The 13,986-nt window shown below is 33.1% G+C and overlaps 2 protein-coding genes across 5 annotated transcripts; one reads left to right on the top strand and one right to left on the bottom strand.

The window, feature by feature from the left end:
• The first annotated feature begins 306 nt into the window (after nt 1–306).
• LOC125604413 lies at nt 307–1,642 on the top strand. Of its 4 annotated transcripts, none has more exons than XR_007336180.1 (5): nt 307–429; nt 525–685; nt 953–1,016; nt 1,091–1,157; nt 1,236–1,642. XR_007336180.1 is itself a non-coding variant. In XM_048774815.1 (4 exons), exons 1-4 carry the CDS (start codon nt 348–350, stop codon nt 1,105–1,107), a joined length of 324 nt encoding a protein of 107 aa, XP_048630772.1. In that variant the 5' UTR covers nt 307–347; the 3' UTR covers nt 1,108–1,160. The 4 variants fall into 4 exon arrangements, 2 of the variants coding, with proteins under 2 accessions (XP_048630772.1, XP_048630773.1); XR_007336181.1 differs by having other exon boundaries at nt 956–1,016; XM_048774815.1 differs by lacking the exon at nt 1,236–1,642 and having other exon boundaries at nt 1,091–1,160.
• Nucleotides 1,643–1,722: 80 nt separating this feature from the next.
• Nucleotides 1,723–4,598, bottom strand: LOC106433553 (rop guanine nucleotide exchange factor 7). The gene is made up of 7 exons (XM_013874381.3): nt 3,951–4,598; nt 3,703–3,819; nt 3,462–3,616; nt 3,297–3,371; nt 2,922–3,218; nt 2,485–2,826; nt 1,723–2,392 (listed from the first exon to the last, which is right to left on the bottom strand). The coding sequence occupies exons 1-7, from the start codon at nt 4,195–4,197 to the stop codon at nt 1,943–1,945; spliced, it is 1,683 nt and encodes a 560-aa protein (XP_013729835.2). The 5' UTR covers nt 4,198–4,598; the 3' UTR covers nt 1,723–1,942.
• Nucleotides 4,599–13,986: the final 9,388 nt, after the last annotated feature.

Raw genomic sequence — 13,986 nt, forward strand, 5'->3', positions numbered from 1 at the left:
TTTTCGGATCCATTTTTGCTCCTCCTTCTAGGTGAGATTCTTTTCTTCTAAAGGTTCGACTTTTATTTTTATTATTTTGATCGGGCGCATCTCTGTTTCTAATCCATTTATTGCCGATTTCTTTGAGATTTTACAAATTAGGGTTTTCGAAATTGTTCTGATCCGATCATAGCAGATCATTTCGTTCTTATTCATAGTTTGCAAAGAGAAAAAAAAGGATTAATTTTGAAAAAGAAGACTTTTTTATATATTTTAAAGTGGAAAACCCCACAAAGATAAAGAAGAGTTTGTCGTGATTGGGGCTTGGAGCACAAGTTTCTCTAATCAAAATTTGATTTTGAGATTTGATGGGGTGTGTTCTTTTGTTTCATAAGGTGATGGGACAAGAGACTGTGACTGGTGGCTGGAACGACAAGTCCTCCAAGGCTGGTAATCTTTTGACGAAAGCCTTTGTTCTTGCTCTTTATTTCATTTATTTATTTATTTATTTTAAAATGGAGGTTTTGAAATGTTTATATGTGCAGGTGGTGATGTTGAGAAAAACAGATTAGAGTTTGGATCAGTTTATCAACAGGAACAACAAGAGAGAGTTCAACCTTGTCATCTGAGCTCTTCCATCTATTACGGTGGCCCTGATGTTTATTTCCAGCCTCAGAGTCAGAATTCCAGCGCCAACTCTGCTGCGGTAATACAAAAACTTCATTGGTTATATATTGTTCATGTACAATAACTAGGTCTTGTGAACCCTTTTTTGGTGAGGTTTTAAAAGTGTTTAGAACTAACGTTATCGTGCTTGGTCACTGGTTATTGTTGATGAGCTATAATAAGGGTCTTAGTACTAAACTTATTATTGCTGTCGTTCATTGACTGTTGTCTCTAAAGAATCTAGAGTTATCGCTCTTGTTCAGAGATTATTTTTGAACTATTGGGTTATGTTTTTTTGTTTCGTTAGCAGAAGAAGAAAGAGGGAGGCGAAGATGATTCCGGAAGTGCTTCCAGAGGAAATTGGTGGCAAGGTATCTGATTCCCCATCTTTTTTTATCTTGTTTTGTTTTGTTCCGTTGTCTAACTGCTCTTTGCAAACTTACAGGGTCTCTGTATTACTAAGTGGAGATCTTACTACTTGAGCCAGTGTGTTATACTACAAAGGCAGCAAGGTATTGTTGAACAATTCTACTCCCGGTTCTAAGACTGAAAAGTCTGATTTTGGTTTGGTTCGCTGTTTGATTCCGCAGGTACATAGGAAGAAGAAAAAGAATAGAGGTAGCAGTGGATCTCAGTTGGTATTAGTAAAAACTTCTCATCTTATTATTACAAAAAAAGTATTAAGAAGTTTGTAAGGTTAGATGCAAAAGACCAGGAAAGCTTGTCTGGGGGGGGGTTTTGTCGTGGTTTTAGTGATTAACCCGACCGGTTCAAGATTTAACTTTCCGTAGAATATGAATAAGACAGTGATATGGGTTTTGTAAGAAAACTCTAGTAAGTTTCAAGTTTCCATGCATATAAATAAAATCAACTGCTGTTGGTTCTAAAGTTTCATTGAAGGAAACAGTTGTTATTTTGCTATGTATTTTTTGAGTGATGGTGTAGTTGGTCTGGTTAAATCGGTTTGGATTGCTATAAAGGTTGTTGTTTCCCGCTTCTTTATACATTTGTCGTAGTTCTTGTTCCTTTAGTCTTTCATCCACTTTTTTATAAGAAAATCCTGATACACTTCACAACTTCAAAGCTAAAAATTCTGATCTGTTTATCGTCTCAAGACTCCTTTTCTGTAACTCTTAAACCCAATCTTTCCAAATATCATACAATCTAAAAGCTATACACACAAGCAAGAAGAAGAAAGAAAGGGAACACTAGGGAGGAGAAAGTAGTAATAATAATAAAAAAACAGAACAGATCCAAAAGCAGAGACTACTATTCCAAGTAGTTAGAGCATTCATTTTCAAATCCCAGGATCAAGGTTCGATACATTCAACGACTCCTTCATGCATTTCTCTAGAGACAACCTCTCACTCGACGATGAACGGCTTGATCTTTCCACCTGAATATCCTTCAGTCTTGGTTCGTTCTTTGTTACATAAGCCGTCAAGACCCTTTTAACGCTGCTACTGTGAGGAATCTTGAACCTTGAAGGAGACGGCGGCACTGTTGTGACTGATGTTCCCAGCTCCGGTTTTGCAGGAGAGTAGCTTGGAGTTGTGTAGGTTGTAGCAGACAATGCATTGTTCTTAACAGCGTCACTACCGTTGTTACCTAATGTAGTCGGTATCTGATCCGATGAGTGTCTTGTAAGATCATCAACAAAAAGCAAGTCATCGATACGTGCGACAATGTTGAACGCTAAGCTCTCTAGAACTCTCGAGTAGCTTTCCAGAATCGATTTTCCAATGTCCTAAAAACAAAAGAACAAGATGGAAAACTGTTTAACCACGAATTCAATCAAAAACAGCAGAAAGATTGGGGGATCTCTAGAGAGAAAGCTACCTTGTTGTATTGGATTTTGCTCATGTCAAGAGCGGTTTGAGGGAGACCAGGGAACCGTTGTTTTAAGGAAATCAACAGACTTTCAGCTCGATCAGCCATCAACTCTAGCTTCTCTCCATCAACCATTAGTTCTTTCACCATCTCCCACGACGTTTTGGTATTAGTAGCTGGTTTTGAATTAGACCTTTTGTGCCACAGGTAGATGGATGACTCGACTCGGTTAGCTATCTCTATGGCTTGGTGTTCAGAGGATAAGTCAAGGCAATCAAGAAGATATTCAGGTGAGAATTGATCTGACGAAATGTATCTGTAGATCAAATCACCGAGGCATGATCTTCCTCTCTGAAAACATTTAACAAGAAAAAAATGCAATTTACGGTTTAAAGGTAGTAGCTGAATATATAGATTGTATATTGATTTGTTTCCCATATTATTACCCGTGGAAGAGATTCGAGATATGATTCAGGGATCTCCATGTCGGCGAGTGTGATGCTGTTGATGGCCATAGCAGCTTTTAGTATCTGATTAGTGCAGTCTCGTTTATGCTGCAACTGTTTTCTTGAGTTCTCTTGCAAGCCTCCTGGTGAAACACGTGGAACCGGTAGCCACCATTTGTCTTCTTGTCTCTGAAATGATTTTCGAAAAGAAGATGATCCGTCTGCTGCTGATTCGTGTGCCACGATTCCTTGGTCGACATACCAAAACTCAGTCTCCTCAAAGCTATCTAATATCTCCTGCAAAGAGGTAAGGAGAAGAAGATGAGGCCTTTGCTACTACTCTAAAGAGAAGCTAGAGAGGTTATGGGTTCTTACGAGAAGCATGTTATCCAGTTTTCTGAGAGCTGGGAGGTTAACATAAAGGTCTGATCTTGGTCTGCAGGTCATTATCTACAAACAATGGCATCCAAAAAAGCTGAGAATGTTTGCCAAATCCAAACAAGCCTAACAAATCCAAAATCCTCAATAAGCAAAATGTACCTCGAGTTTGGTTCCATCGGGGAATGTTTGCCAAGTAGGAGTCATCTCAACAATGTGATCACTGACACAGAGAAGCCATTCCATTTCTCGTCTCCACATGTCTTTCTTCTCCTTAGGAAGAGGCTCTAACCTCCATAGTTGCCCGAACAAGGTAGCTTTATTTTTTACAAAGTCAAGCCTATCAAGATCTGTCGAAAGAAGAACTAAATCAACAAGCCACGAGAGTGATGGTTTCACATACCGCAAAGATTAGTGATGGCGTTAGAGATGGCAAGAGCAGTGCAGACGCCATTTCCAGAACCAGACATATCTTCTCCAAGTAGTAGCTTCGAAAACCTTTCCTTCATCATCTCAATCTCTACATTAGTCAGAACAGCATTTTAAATTAAACTCCAAGGGGTAAACAAAATAGCCAAAGGTACGAACTTTAAGACTGAGAGTGTGAGTGAGGAATAAAAGCAAACACTTGGTGGGTGCATTTGGACGAACCTGAGACTCTTGATTGTTTGGCACAGACGGGGCGAAGCTTCTTATCTCCGTCGTCGACATTCTTCACCGACCAACGAGACGAAAGCGGAGAAGCTGTGAAATCCTCCGTAGTGCCAGGGCTTTCCTCCTCCTCTCGTCTGATTGTTTCCGATATCAGAAAATCAGAGCTGCTGCAGCAGCTGCTCTCTCTTCTTTTCTCTTCTACCTCTCGCATGTCGATTCTCAACTTCTCCGGCGAAGCACCCATTATCACTACGCCGGTCTCTCTCTCTCTCTCTTTCAACACAGTCTTCGATATCTAAACACGTGAAGCCAAAACGCTCTCGAAGGAAGGAAGGAAGGAAAGAGCCTCACTGGATATTCTCGTGCTTGAATCGCATTACACTAATGAGCTCTTTCTTTCTTCAATCGAAGACTTGTGTGAGTGACGAGGCTCTCCTTGCTCTCTCCTCGATCTCTGCATCTTCAGCTTCAGTTTTAAAAACAACTACTTTATCTCTCTCTACGCACAAGTTGATTAACTATTATTTTAATCTTCGCGTTAATTGTAAACTAATCCAAATCGATGACGACAACATCCTTCCTTTTAATGTTTTTCATTATGGCAATCGTGTGGTCGACGGATCCACCTTCGATCCCCTCCGGTTTATTTCTCTCTCTTTCTTTTTTTTTTGGTTATTTATTTCTCTTGTTTCTAGTTTTTGATTGTGATTTGTTAACCACAAAATATTAGAAATTACGTATTCTACCCATTTCTTTTGTTGTTGGTAACATGTATTCTACAAGATTTGTATATTGCATTCTATAAAATCATAATTGATATTTTAAGAAGAAAGTTGCATTCATCAAATGCTAGTTCCTCTAACAACAATTTGTATCTACTTGTCACGTTTATTATTACTCTTGAACATTCACAAATGTTCTTCTTGTTGGTGTCACTATTTTGGTTTAGGCCAATTGGACCCGACGTCTTCAGTTGGACCAACCACGACTCCTTACGAAAACTCCTTATGGATTTATATCACAGCTTCAATTTTTATTATACTTTGTGATATCAATTTTTTAAATTTTGTAAAGTTCGAAATTAGAATAACTAAATAACAAGGACAGAGAAAATGAAAAGTAAGTTACAATTTCGGCTGAATTATATCAATATATCTATATACTCTAAATCTAATTTTGTCAGATTTTATTCTTGTACTTTGACTTATCTGATTATGTTATTAGATAACTCAAAATACAAAATACAAAATATTTTCTATTTTCTTTTTAAAGGTTAAAAAGCACTGCATCTGATTTAAAATAGTTTGAAATATAAAGTTTTCCAAATTTCAAAAGTGTTAATTTAACGAAGCATTCAATCCACAACAATGAATGCGTCATCTCGTCAAGGTAAATATGAAAGAAAACACATTCAATACGTGAAAAGCTGATAAAATCCCATATCAATAATTTTCTTTCTAACGTTCAAAACAAAAATTTGTTTCGATGTTTTTGTTTTACATTGCTACATTTATCAAGTTCAATAAATGAATGATGTAGCGTATAGGCTCTCCATAGTGACCACAACTTGGTCCAATCCTGAGGATAAAAGTAGAAAGTGATGCTTTGTCTTTGGCCAAACCTAACCATAATCTCCAACGGTTTTTTCCTGCCTTTGCGTATATGTTACGATCGAGTGGTCACACCTATGTTTTATATTAATTGTATAGCTTCATAACTTTCGCTGTTTGTCTGATAATTTTTTTTTTTTTTTTGGTAAAAATGTTAAAATTTATTACCATTTTTTTTTTGACAGAACTACATATAGAAACATGGAGAAGCAGATGCAAAATATTTAAACTAAAACACCTACTCAGCCTAAGCTATACAAAGAGAACAACTACGAGCATAGCAACAAAACCATAGGACACAAACAAATCAGTACGACCACTTGCCACAAAATATGGAACCACGGTGAAGCACAAGACCTGAACCCGGTAGATTTGGCAGTACCCAATGATCAGATCTAAGAGAATGGCTCCTCAAGAACAGCTCGCGAAAGACATCTTAACTGTAGCCACCATGGACAGAGAGCAACACCCGAGCAGCCTCACTCGCATAACATAAGACGAGCATTATTGCAGAGAGGGGACAACAGAGAAGCCACGAACAACAAGAGAACCTATACAAAACGGGTTGAGAAGAAGCAGCCACTCCAAACAAAGCAGTCCGGAGCCATCGCAGTAACCGGAAGAACACATCCACTAGAAACGCAGATCGCCCGGGCGATTGGTTCTAGTGCTGGGATGACGTGTTCAAACCATGGTAATCGGAGACACAACCTAACCGAATGACCTGTTACATCTGATAATTCGATGTAAAAGGTTGTAAACTTGTAAAGATGGACTTGCGAAGATAAGTTAAACATTTACTTATATTCAGAAAAAGTTAAACGTTTACTTATGCTTAGATAAGATTTTTATGGGTTTATAGAAGTTTCATATTTTGTTTTCTGGGGCGCTAATGTTAAGAAGTTCCATATCTTGTTCTTCATGTTTGCAAACTCTAAGACCATGGTAAATTTCACACAAGCTTTTGGGTTAAATTACACAAATTTCTTTTATGTATATATATATATATATATATATATATATATATATCAATCAAATTATTTTCATATATATGAGACCTGGCCGTAGTTTTTTGGGTGTAACTGGCCGTAGTTGAGATGTCTTATAAAGTATAAACTATGTCTATGCATATATTTTAGATTGAAATACACACATATATATATTTGGCATTTTCAAGTAGCGTCGTTAAAGATGTAGAAATGTCGAGCATTTCAAACAACTTAGTTTTTTGTCTCTTTGTTTTCTATCAATTGTCTTATTGTACGTCGTTGTTTCCCTTGCAAAGCAACCCCATTATAAGGTAAAAGTTGCTCCACCTTTTGTATAATAGACGCAACACGATGACGAGAGTAAATAAATGAATATGATACTTGAACAATTAATTATCGTGAATCTGTGTTGTCTATTTTTTTCGCATTAAAAATTTAAGCTTTACATATTACTAAAACATAGTTAAATAATGAATTATTGGAGTTCAAGAAACCTAATATCGAATAAAGGAATATTATCTACTCATTCTATGCCAACAAACATTTCATCAGTTTTTAATTTATTCTTACGCTATATCATTATATATCCTAACGACAATGACTTTGGACTTACACTACCCAGTATGCATAATTAGGATTCTTAAAATCTCATTTCTTTGAGCTACAAACTAAGTCATCTTTATATTTGCTTTTCAAATTTCTAATTCACAAAAAAGGTTAAGAGGTCTTGGGCAATTTGAAGATCAATGTTATAATATATTGAAATCCATTGTTCAGTCGTGTATTAGTTAGCCATCCAGAAAGGTCATTAAAATTCCGGGATTAAGGTTTGACAACACAAGGATAAGACTAAGCTGATTTTTTTATAAAAATCAAAGTTGTAAAACAAAGTATACATAGTACATAATATTAGTTTTTTTACTTGATTCAAAACAAAAAAAAATAAAATCCAAACCAAGAACCTATTTGAATGGCATCCAATACTTGGCTTTCATGTTTTATTTGAATCTTACTATGATCCCTTTACTATTGCTTATTGTTTTTGTTCACTATGTCTACGCTATGCTAAATGCATATAGTATGAATATTGTGTACACTATGGTGTATATAAACTTGCTTCCTGTTGATAATACATGGTGTACAAAATAATGTACATCGAGCTATACAATAAAGTACACTCCGTTGTACAACGTAGTGTACAATATACACTATAGTAGTATACCAGAGTGTACATCGTAGCATACACCCTACACCATAACATACATTAGAGTGCACACGGGGCGTACAAATGGACGTGCACCGGGGTGTACACCGGAATGTACACCGGACGTACACCAGGGCGTACACATAGCGTACATCGGAGCGTACACTGCTGTGTACCCCGGGCGTACACCATAACGTATACTAAGATATACACCGTAGAATACATTGTGGTGTAACGCAATGTACAGTGCACTGCAGTGTACACCATAGCGTACACTAAGAAATACACCGTAGCATACACTGTAGCATACATGAAAGCGTACACGGGGGGCGTACACCGGAGCGTAAACCAGTGAGTACACGGGGGCGTACACGGGGGCGTACACCAGGGCGTACACCGGGGCGTACCGGAGCGTAAACTAGGGCGTACACTGGAGCGTACACTTGGCATACACGGAGGCGTACACCGCTGTGTACAATGTACAACGTAGCATAAACCGCAATGTATAGTGTAAAACACAGCGTACAGCGTAGTTGTACAAGAGTGTACAACGTACCGCAGTGTACAACGTACAGTGTACCACAATGTACAAAGTACATCTGACAATGGTTAGTCCACTAATTTAGAAAATATATGCAGTTTTACTAAATTAATTGATAAAAAATTATAACGATGTCCATGTACCATGAAAAGAAGTTAATCATACTTTGATAAAAATGTGTAATGTGGTTATAAATTTTAAAACAAATCTAAAGATTATAGGCTTCAATATATAGATCATTTACCGAAAAACTCAATATTTTCGTAAGGGTTAACACATAGATTTTGAGAAAAATTCAAAAAATATGATAACACTGTTTTAATACATATTTGAATCTTGCAATAACATATGATGATGGTCAAAGAGGTTTGAAACCTTTGTTGTCTCCGTTTCTCAAGAGAATAACGATTTGATAGTGGTTAGTCAACTAATTTAGAAAGTATATGCAGTTTTACTAAACTAATTGATTAAAAATTAGAACGATGTCCATGTACCATAAAAGGAAGTTTAGCATATATTAGTAAAAATAAAGAATATGGCTAGAAGTTTTAAAACAGCACTAAAAATAATAGGCTTAAGTAAATTAGTATTTACTGAAAAATTCAATATTTTCGTAGGGACACATAGATTTTAAGAAAAATTCAAAAATATGAAAATACTGCTTTAATGCATAGTTGCATCTTACACAAACATATAATGATGTTCAAATAGGTTTGGAACCTTTGTTGTCTCCGTTTCTCAAGATAATAACGATTTTATTGTGGTTATTCCATTGATTTAAGGAGTACATGCAGTTTCACTAAATTAATTGATAAAAAATAAGAACGATGCCCACGTACCATGAAAGAGAGTTTATCATACATTAACACAAATATAGAATGTGGTTAGAAATTTTAAAACAACAATAAAGATTATAGGCTTCAGTATATAGAGCATTTACCGAAAAACTCAATATTTTCGTAACGGTTAAAACATAGATTTTGAGAAAATTCAAAAAATATGAAAATACTGTTTTAATACATATTTACATCCTTCAATAACATATGATGATGTTGAAAGAAGTTTGGAACCTTTGTTGTCTCCGTTTCTCTAGGGAATATCAATTTTATAGTGGTTAGACCACTGATTTAGGGATTATATGCAATTTACTTAATTAATTGATAACAAATTAGACCAATGTCCACGTACCATGAAAATAAGTTTAGTATACATTAATACAAATGTATAACGTGATTATAAATTTTAAAACAAATCTAAAGATTATTATCTTCAATATATAGAGCATTTACCGAAAAACTCAATACACATAAATTTTGAAAAAAAAATAAAAAAATATGTCAATATTGTTTTAACACATAGGTGAATCCTGCAATAATATATGATGATGGTCAAAGAAGTTTGGAACCTTTGTTGTCTCCATTTCTCAAGAGAATAGCGATTTTATAGCGGTTAATCCACTAATTTAGAAAGTTTATGCAGTTTTACTAAATTAATTGATAAATAATTACCATGTACCATGAAAAAGAGTTTAGTATACATTGATACAAATGTGTAATGTGGTTATAAATTTTAAAATAAATCTAAAGATTATAGGCTTCAATATATAGATTATTTACCGAAAAACTCAATATTTTCGTAAGAGTTAACACATAGATTTTGAGAAAAATTCAAAAAATATGATAACATTGTTTTAATACATTGTTGCATCTTTCAATAACATATGATGATGTTGAAAGAAGTTTTGAACCTTTGTTGTGTCTGTTTCTCTAGGGAATATCAATTTTATAGTGGTTAGTCCACTGATTTAGGGAGTATATGCAGTTTACTAAATTAATTAATATCAAATTAGAGCGATGTCCATGTACCCTGAAAATGAGTTTAGTATACATTAATACAAATGTATAATATGGTTATAAATTTTAAAACAAATCTAAAGATTAATATCTTCAATATATAGAGCATTTACCGAAAAACTCAAAATTTTCGTAGGGGGTTAAACACATAGATTTTGAGAAAAATTCAAAAATATGACTATACTGTTTTATTACATAGTTGAATATTGCAATAACATATGATGATGACCAAAGAGGTTTGGAACCTTTGTTTCTGCGTTTCTCAAGAGAATAGCGATTTTATAGTGGTTAGTCAACTAGTTTAGAAAGTATATGCAGTTTTACTAAATTAATTGATTAAAAATTAGAACGATGCCCCTGTACCTTAAAATGGAGTTTAACATACATTAGTAAAAATGAAGAATATGACTAGAAATTTTAAAACAACACTAAAAATAATAGGCTTCAGTATATATAACATTTACCGAAAAATTCAATATTTTCGTAGGGGTTAACACATAGTTGTATAATACACAAACATATAATGATGGTCAAATAGGTTTGGAACCTTTGATGTCTCCGTTTCTCAAGATAATAACGATTTTACTATGGTTATTCCATTGATTTAAGGAGTATATGCAGTTTTACTAAATTAATTGATAAAAAAAAATAAGAAAGATGCTCATGTACCATGAAAGAGAGTTTAACATACATTAACAAAAATGTAGAATGTGGTTATAAATTTTAAAACAGCACCAAAGATTATAGGCTTCAGTATATAGAGCATTTAACGAAAAACTCAATATTTTCGTAAGGGTTAAACACATAGATTTTGAGAACAATTAAAAAAAGATGACAATACTGTTTTAATACATTGTTGCATCCTTCAATAACATATGATGATGTTGAAAGAAGTTTTGAACCTTTGTTGTCTCCGTTTCTCTAGGGAATATCAATTTTATAGTAGTTACTCCACTGATTTAGGGAGTATATGCAGTTTACTAAATTAATTGATAACAAATTAGAACGATGTCCATGTACCATGAAGATGAGTTTAGTATACATTAATACATATGTATAATGTGGTTATAAATTTTAAGACAAATCTAAAGATTATTATCTTCAATATATAGAGCATTTACCGAAAAACTCAATATTTTCGTAGGGGTTAACACATAGATTTTGAAAAAAATTCAAAAAATATGACTATAGTGTTTTAACACATAGTTGAATCCTGCAAAAACATATGATGATGGTCAAAGAAGTTTGGAACCTTTGTTGTGTCCATTTCTAAAGAAAATATCGATTTTATAGTGGTTAATCCACTAATTTAGAAAGTATATGCAGTTTTACTAAATTAATTGATCAAAAATATAACGATGTTCATGTACCATGAAAATGAGTTTAGCATACATTGATACAAATGTTAACGTGTTTATAATTTTTTTTAAAAATCTAAAGATTATAGGCTTCAATAAATAAATCATTTACCGAAAAACTCAACATTTTCGTAAGGGTTAACACATAGATTTTGAGAAAAATTCAAAAAATATGACAATACATTTTTAATACATAGTTGAATCCTGCAATAACATATGATGATGGTCAAAGAGGTTTGAAACCTTTGTTGTCTCCGTTTTTCAAGATAATAACGATTTTACTGTGGTTATTCCATTGATTTAAGAAGTATATGCAGTTTCACTAAATTAATTGATAAAAAATAAGAACGATGCTCATGTACTATGAAAGAGAGTTTATCATACATTAACACAAATGTAGAATGTGGTTAGAAATTTCAAAACAACACTAAAGATTATAGGCTTCAGTATATAGAGCATTTACCGAAAAACTCAATATTTTCGTAAGGGTTAACACATATATTTTGAGAAAAGTTCAAAAAACATGAAAAACTGTTTTAATACATAGTTGCATCCTTCAATAACTTATGATTATGTTGAAAGAAGTTTGGAAACTTTGTTGTCTCCGTTTCTCTAGGGAATATCAATTTTATAGTGGTTAATCCACTGATTTAGGGAGTATATGCAGTTTAATAAATTAATTGATAAAAAATTAGAACGATGTCCATGTACCATGGAAATGAGTTTAGTACACATTAATACAAATGTATAATGTGGTTATAAATTTTAAAACAAATCTAAAGATTATTATCTTCAATATATAGAGTATTTACCGAAAAACTCAATATATTCGTAAGGGCTAACACATAGATTTTGAAAAAAAATAAAAAAAAATATGAAAATATTGTTTTAACACATAGTTGAATCCTGCAATAACAAATGATGATGGTCAAAGAAGTTTGAAACCTTTGTTGTCTTCATTTCTCAAGAGAATAGCGATTTTATAGTGGTTAGTCCACTAATTTAGAAAGTATATGCAGTTTTACTAAATTAATTGATAAATAATTATAACGATGTCCATGTACCATGAAAAAGAGTTTAGCATACATTGATACAAATTTTTAATGTGGTTATAAATTTTAAAACAAATCTAAAGATTATAGGCTTCAATATTTAGATCATTTACCGAAAAACTCAATATTTTCGTAAGGGTTAACACATAGATTTTGAGAAAAATTCAAAAAATATGATAACACTGTTTTAATACATTCTTGCATCATTCAATAACATATGATGATGTTGAAAGAAGTTTTTAACTTTTGTTGTCTCCGTTTCTCTAGGGAATATCAATTTTATAGTGGTTAGTCCACTGATTTAGGGAGTATATGCAGTTTATTAAATTAATTAATAACAAATTAGAACGATGTCCATGTACCCTGAAAATGAGTTTAGTATACATTAATACAAATGTATAATGTGGTTATAAATTTTAAAACAAATCTAAAGATTAATATCTTCAATATATATAACATTTACAGAAAAACTCAATATTTTCGTAGGGGTTAACACATAGATTTTGAGAAAAATTCAAAAAATATGACAATACTGTTTTATTACATAGTTGAATCTTGCAATAATATATGATGATGGCCAAAGAGGTTTGGAATCTTTGTTTTTTTGGTTTCTCAAGAGAATAGCGATTTTATAGTGGTTAGCCAACTAGTTTAGAAAGTATATGCAGTTTAACTAAATTAATTGATTAAAAGTTAGAACGATGCCCGTGTACCATAAAATGGAGTTTAGCATACATTAGTTAAAATGAAGAATATGGCTAGAAATTTTAAAACAGCACTAAAAATAATAAGCTTCAGTATATATAACATTTACCGAAAAATTCAATATTTTCGTAGGGGTTAACACAGATTTTGAGAAAAATTCAAAATTATGATAATACTGTTTTAACACATAGTTGCATCTTACACAAACATATAATGATGGTCAAATAGGTTTGGAACATTCGTTGTCTCCGTTTCTCAAGATAATAACGATTTTACTGTGGTTATCCCATTGATTAAAAGAGTATATGCAGTTTTACTAAATTAATTGATAAAAAATAAAAACGATGCTCATGTACCATGAAAGAGAGTTTAACATACATTAACACAAATGTAGAATGTGGTTAGAAATTTTAAAACAACACCAAAGATTATAGGCTTCGGTATATAGAGCATTTAACGAAAAACTCAATATTTTCGTAGGGGTTAACACATAGATTTTGAGAAAAATTCAAAAAAGATGACAATACTATTTTAATACATTGTTGCATTCTTCAATAAAAAATGATAATGTTGAAAGAAGTTTTGAACCTTTGTTGTCTCCGTTTTTCTAGGGAATATCAATTTTATAGTGGTTAGTGTACTGATTTAGGGAGTATATGCAGTTTACTAAATTAATTAATAACAAATTAGAACGATGTCCATTTATCCTGAAAATGAGTTT

The sequence above is a fragment of the Brassica napus genome, unplaced genomic scaffold (genome assembly GCF_020379485.1).
Source record: "Brassica napus cultivar Da-Ae unplaced genomic scaffold, Da-Ae ScsIHWf_542;HRSCAF=815, whole genome shotgun sequence".
Taxonomy (NCBI): Eukaryota; Viridiplantae; Streptophyta; class Magnoliopsida; order Brassicales; family Brassicaceae; genus Brassica; species Brassica napus.

What these genes read in the sequence shown, in the direction of transcription:
- LOC106433553 (XM_013874381.3), bottom strand. Translation starts at nt 4,197, where the DNA reads ATGGGTGCTTCGCCGGAGAAGTTGAGAATCGACATGCGAGAGGTAGAA. An exon ending in CCGATGGAACCAAACTCGAG is followed by an intron (nt 3,372 to 3,461) that starts GTACATTTTGCT and finishes CATTGTTTGTAG; the next exon opens with ATAATGACCTGCAGACCAAG. An exon ending in AACTGGATAACATGCTTCTC is followed by an intron (nt 3,219 to 3,296) that starts GTAAGAACCCAT and finishes ACCTCTTTGCAG; the next exon opens with GAGATATTAGATAGCTTTGA.
- LOC125604413 (XM_048774815.1), top strand. Translation starts at nt 348, where the DNA reads ATGGGGTGTGTTCTTTTGTTTCATAAGGTGATGGGACAAGAGACTGTG. An exon ending in CGACAAGTCCTCCAAGGCTG is followed by an intron (nt 430 to 524) that starts GTAATCTTTTGA and finishes TTATATGTGCAG; the next exon opens with GTGGTGATGTTGAGAAAAAC. An exon ending in CCAGCGCCAACTCTGCTGCG is followed by an intron (nt 686 to 952) that starts GTAATACAAAAA and finishes TTGTTTCGTTAG; the next exon opens with CAGAAGAAGAAAGAGGGAGG.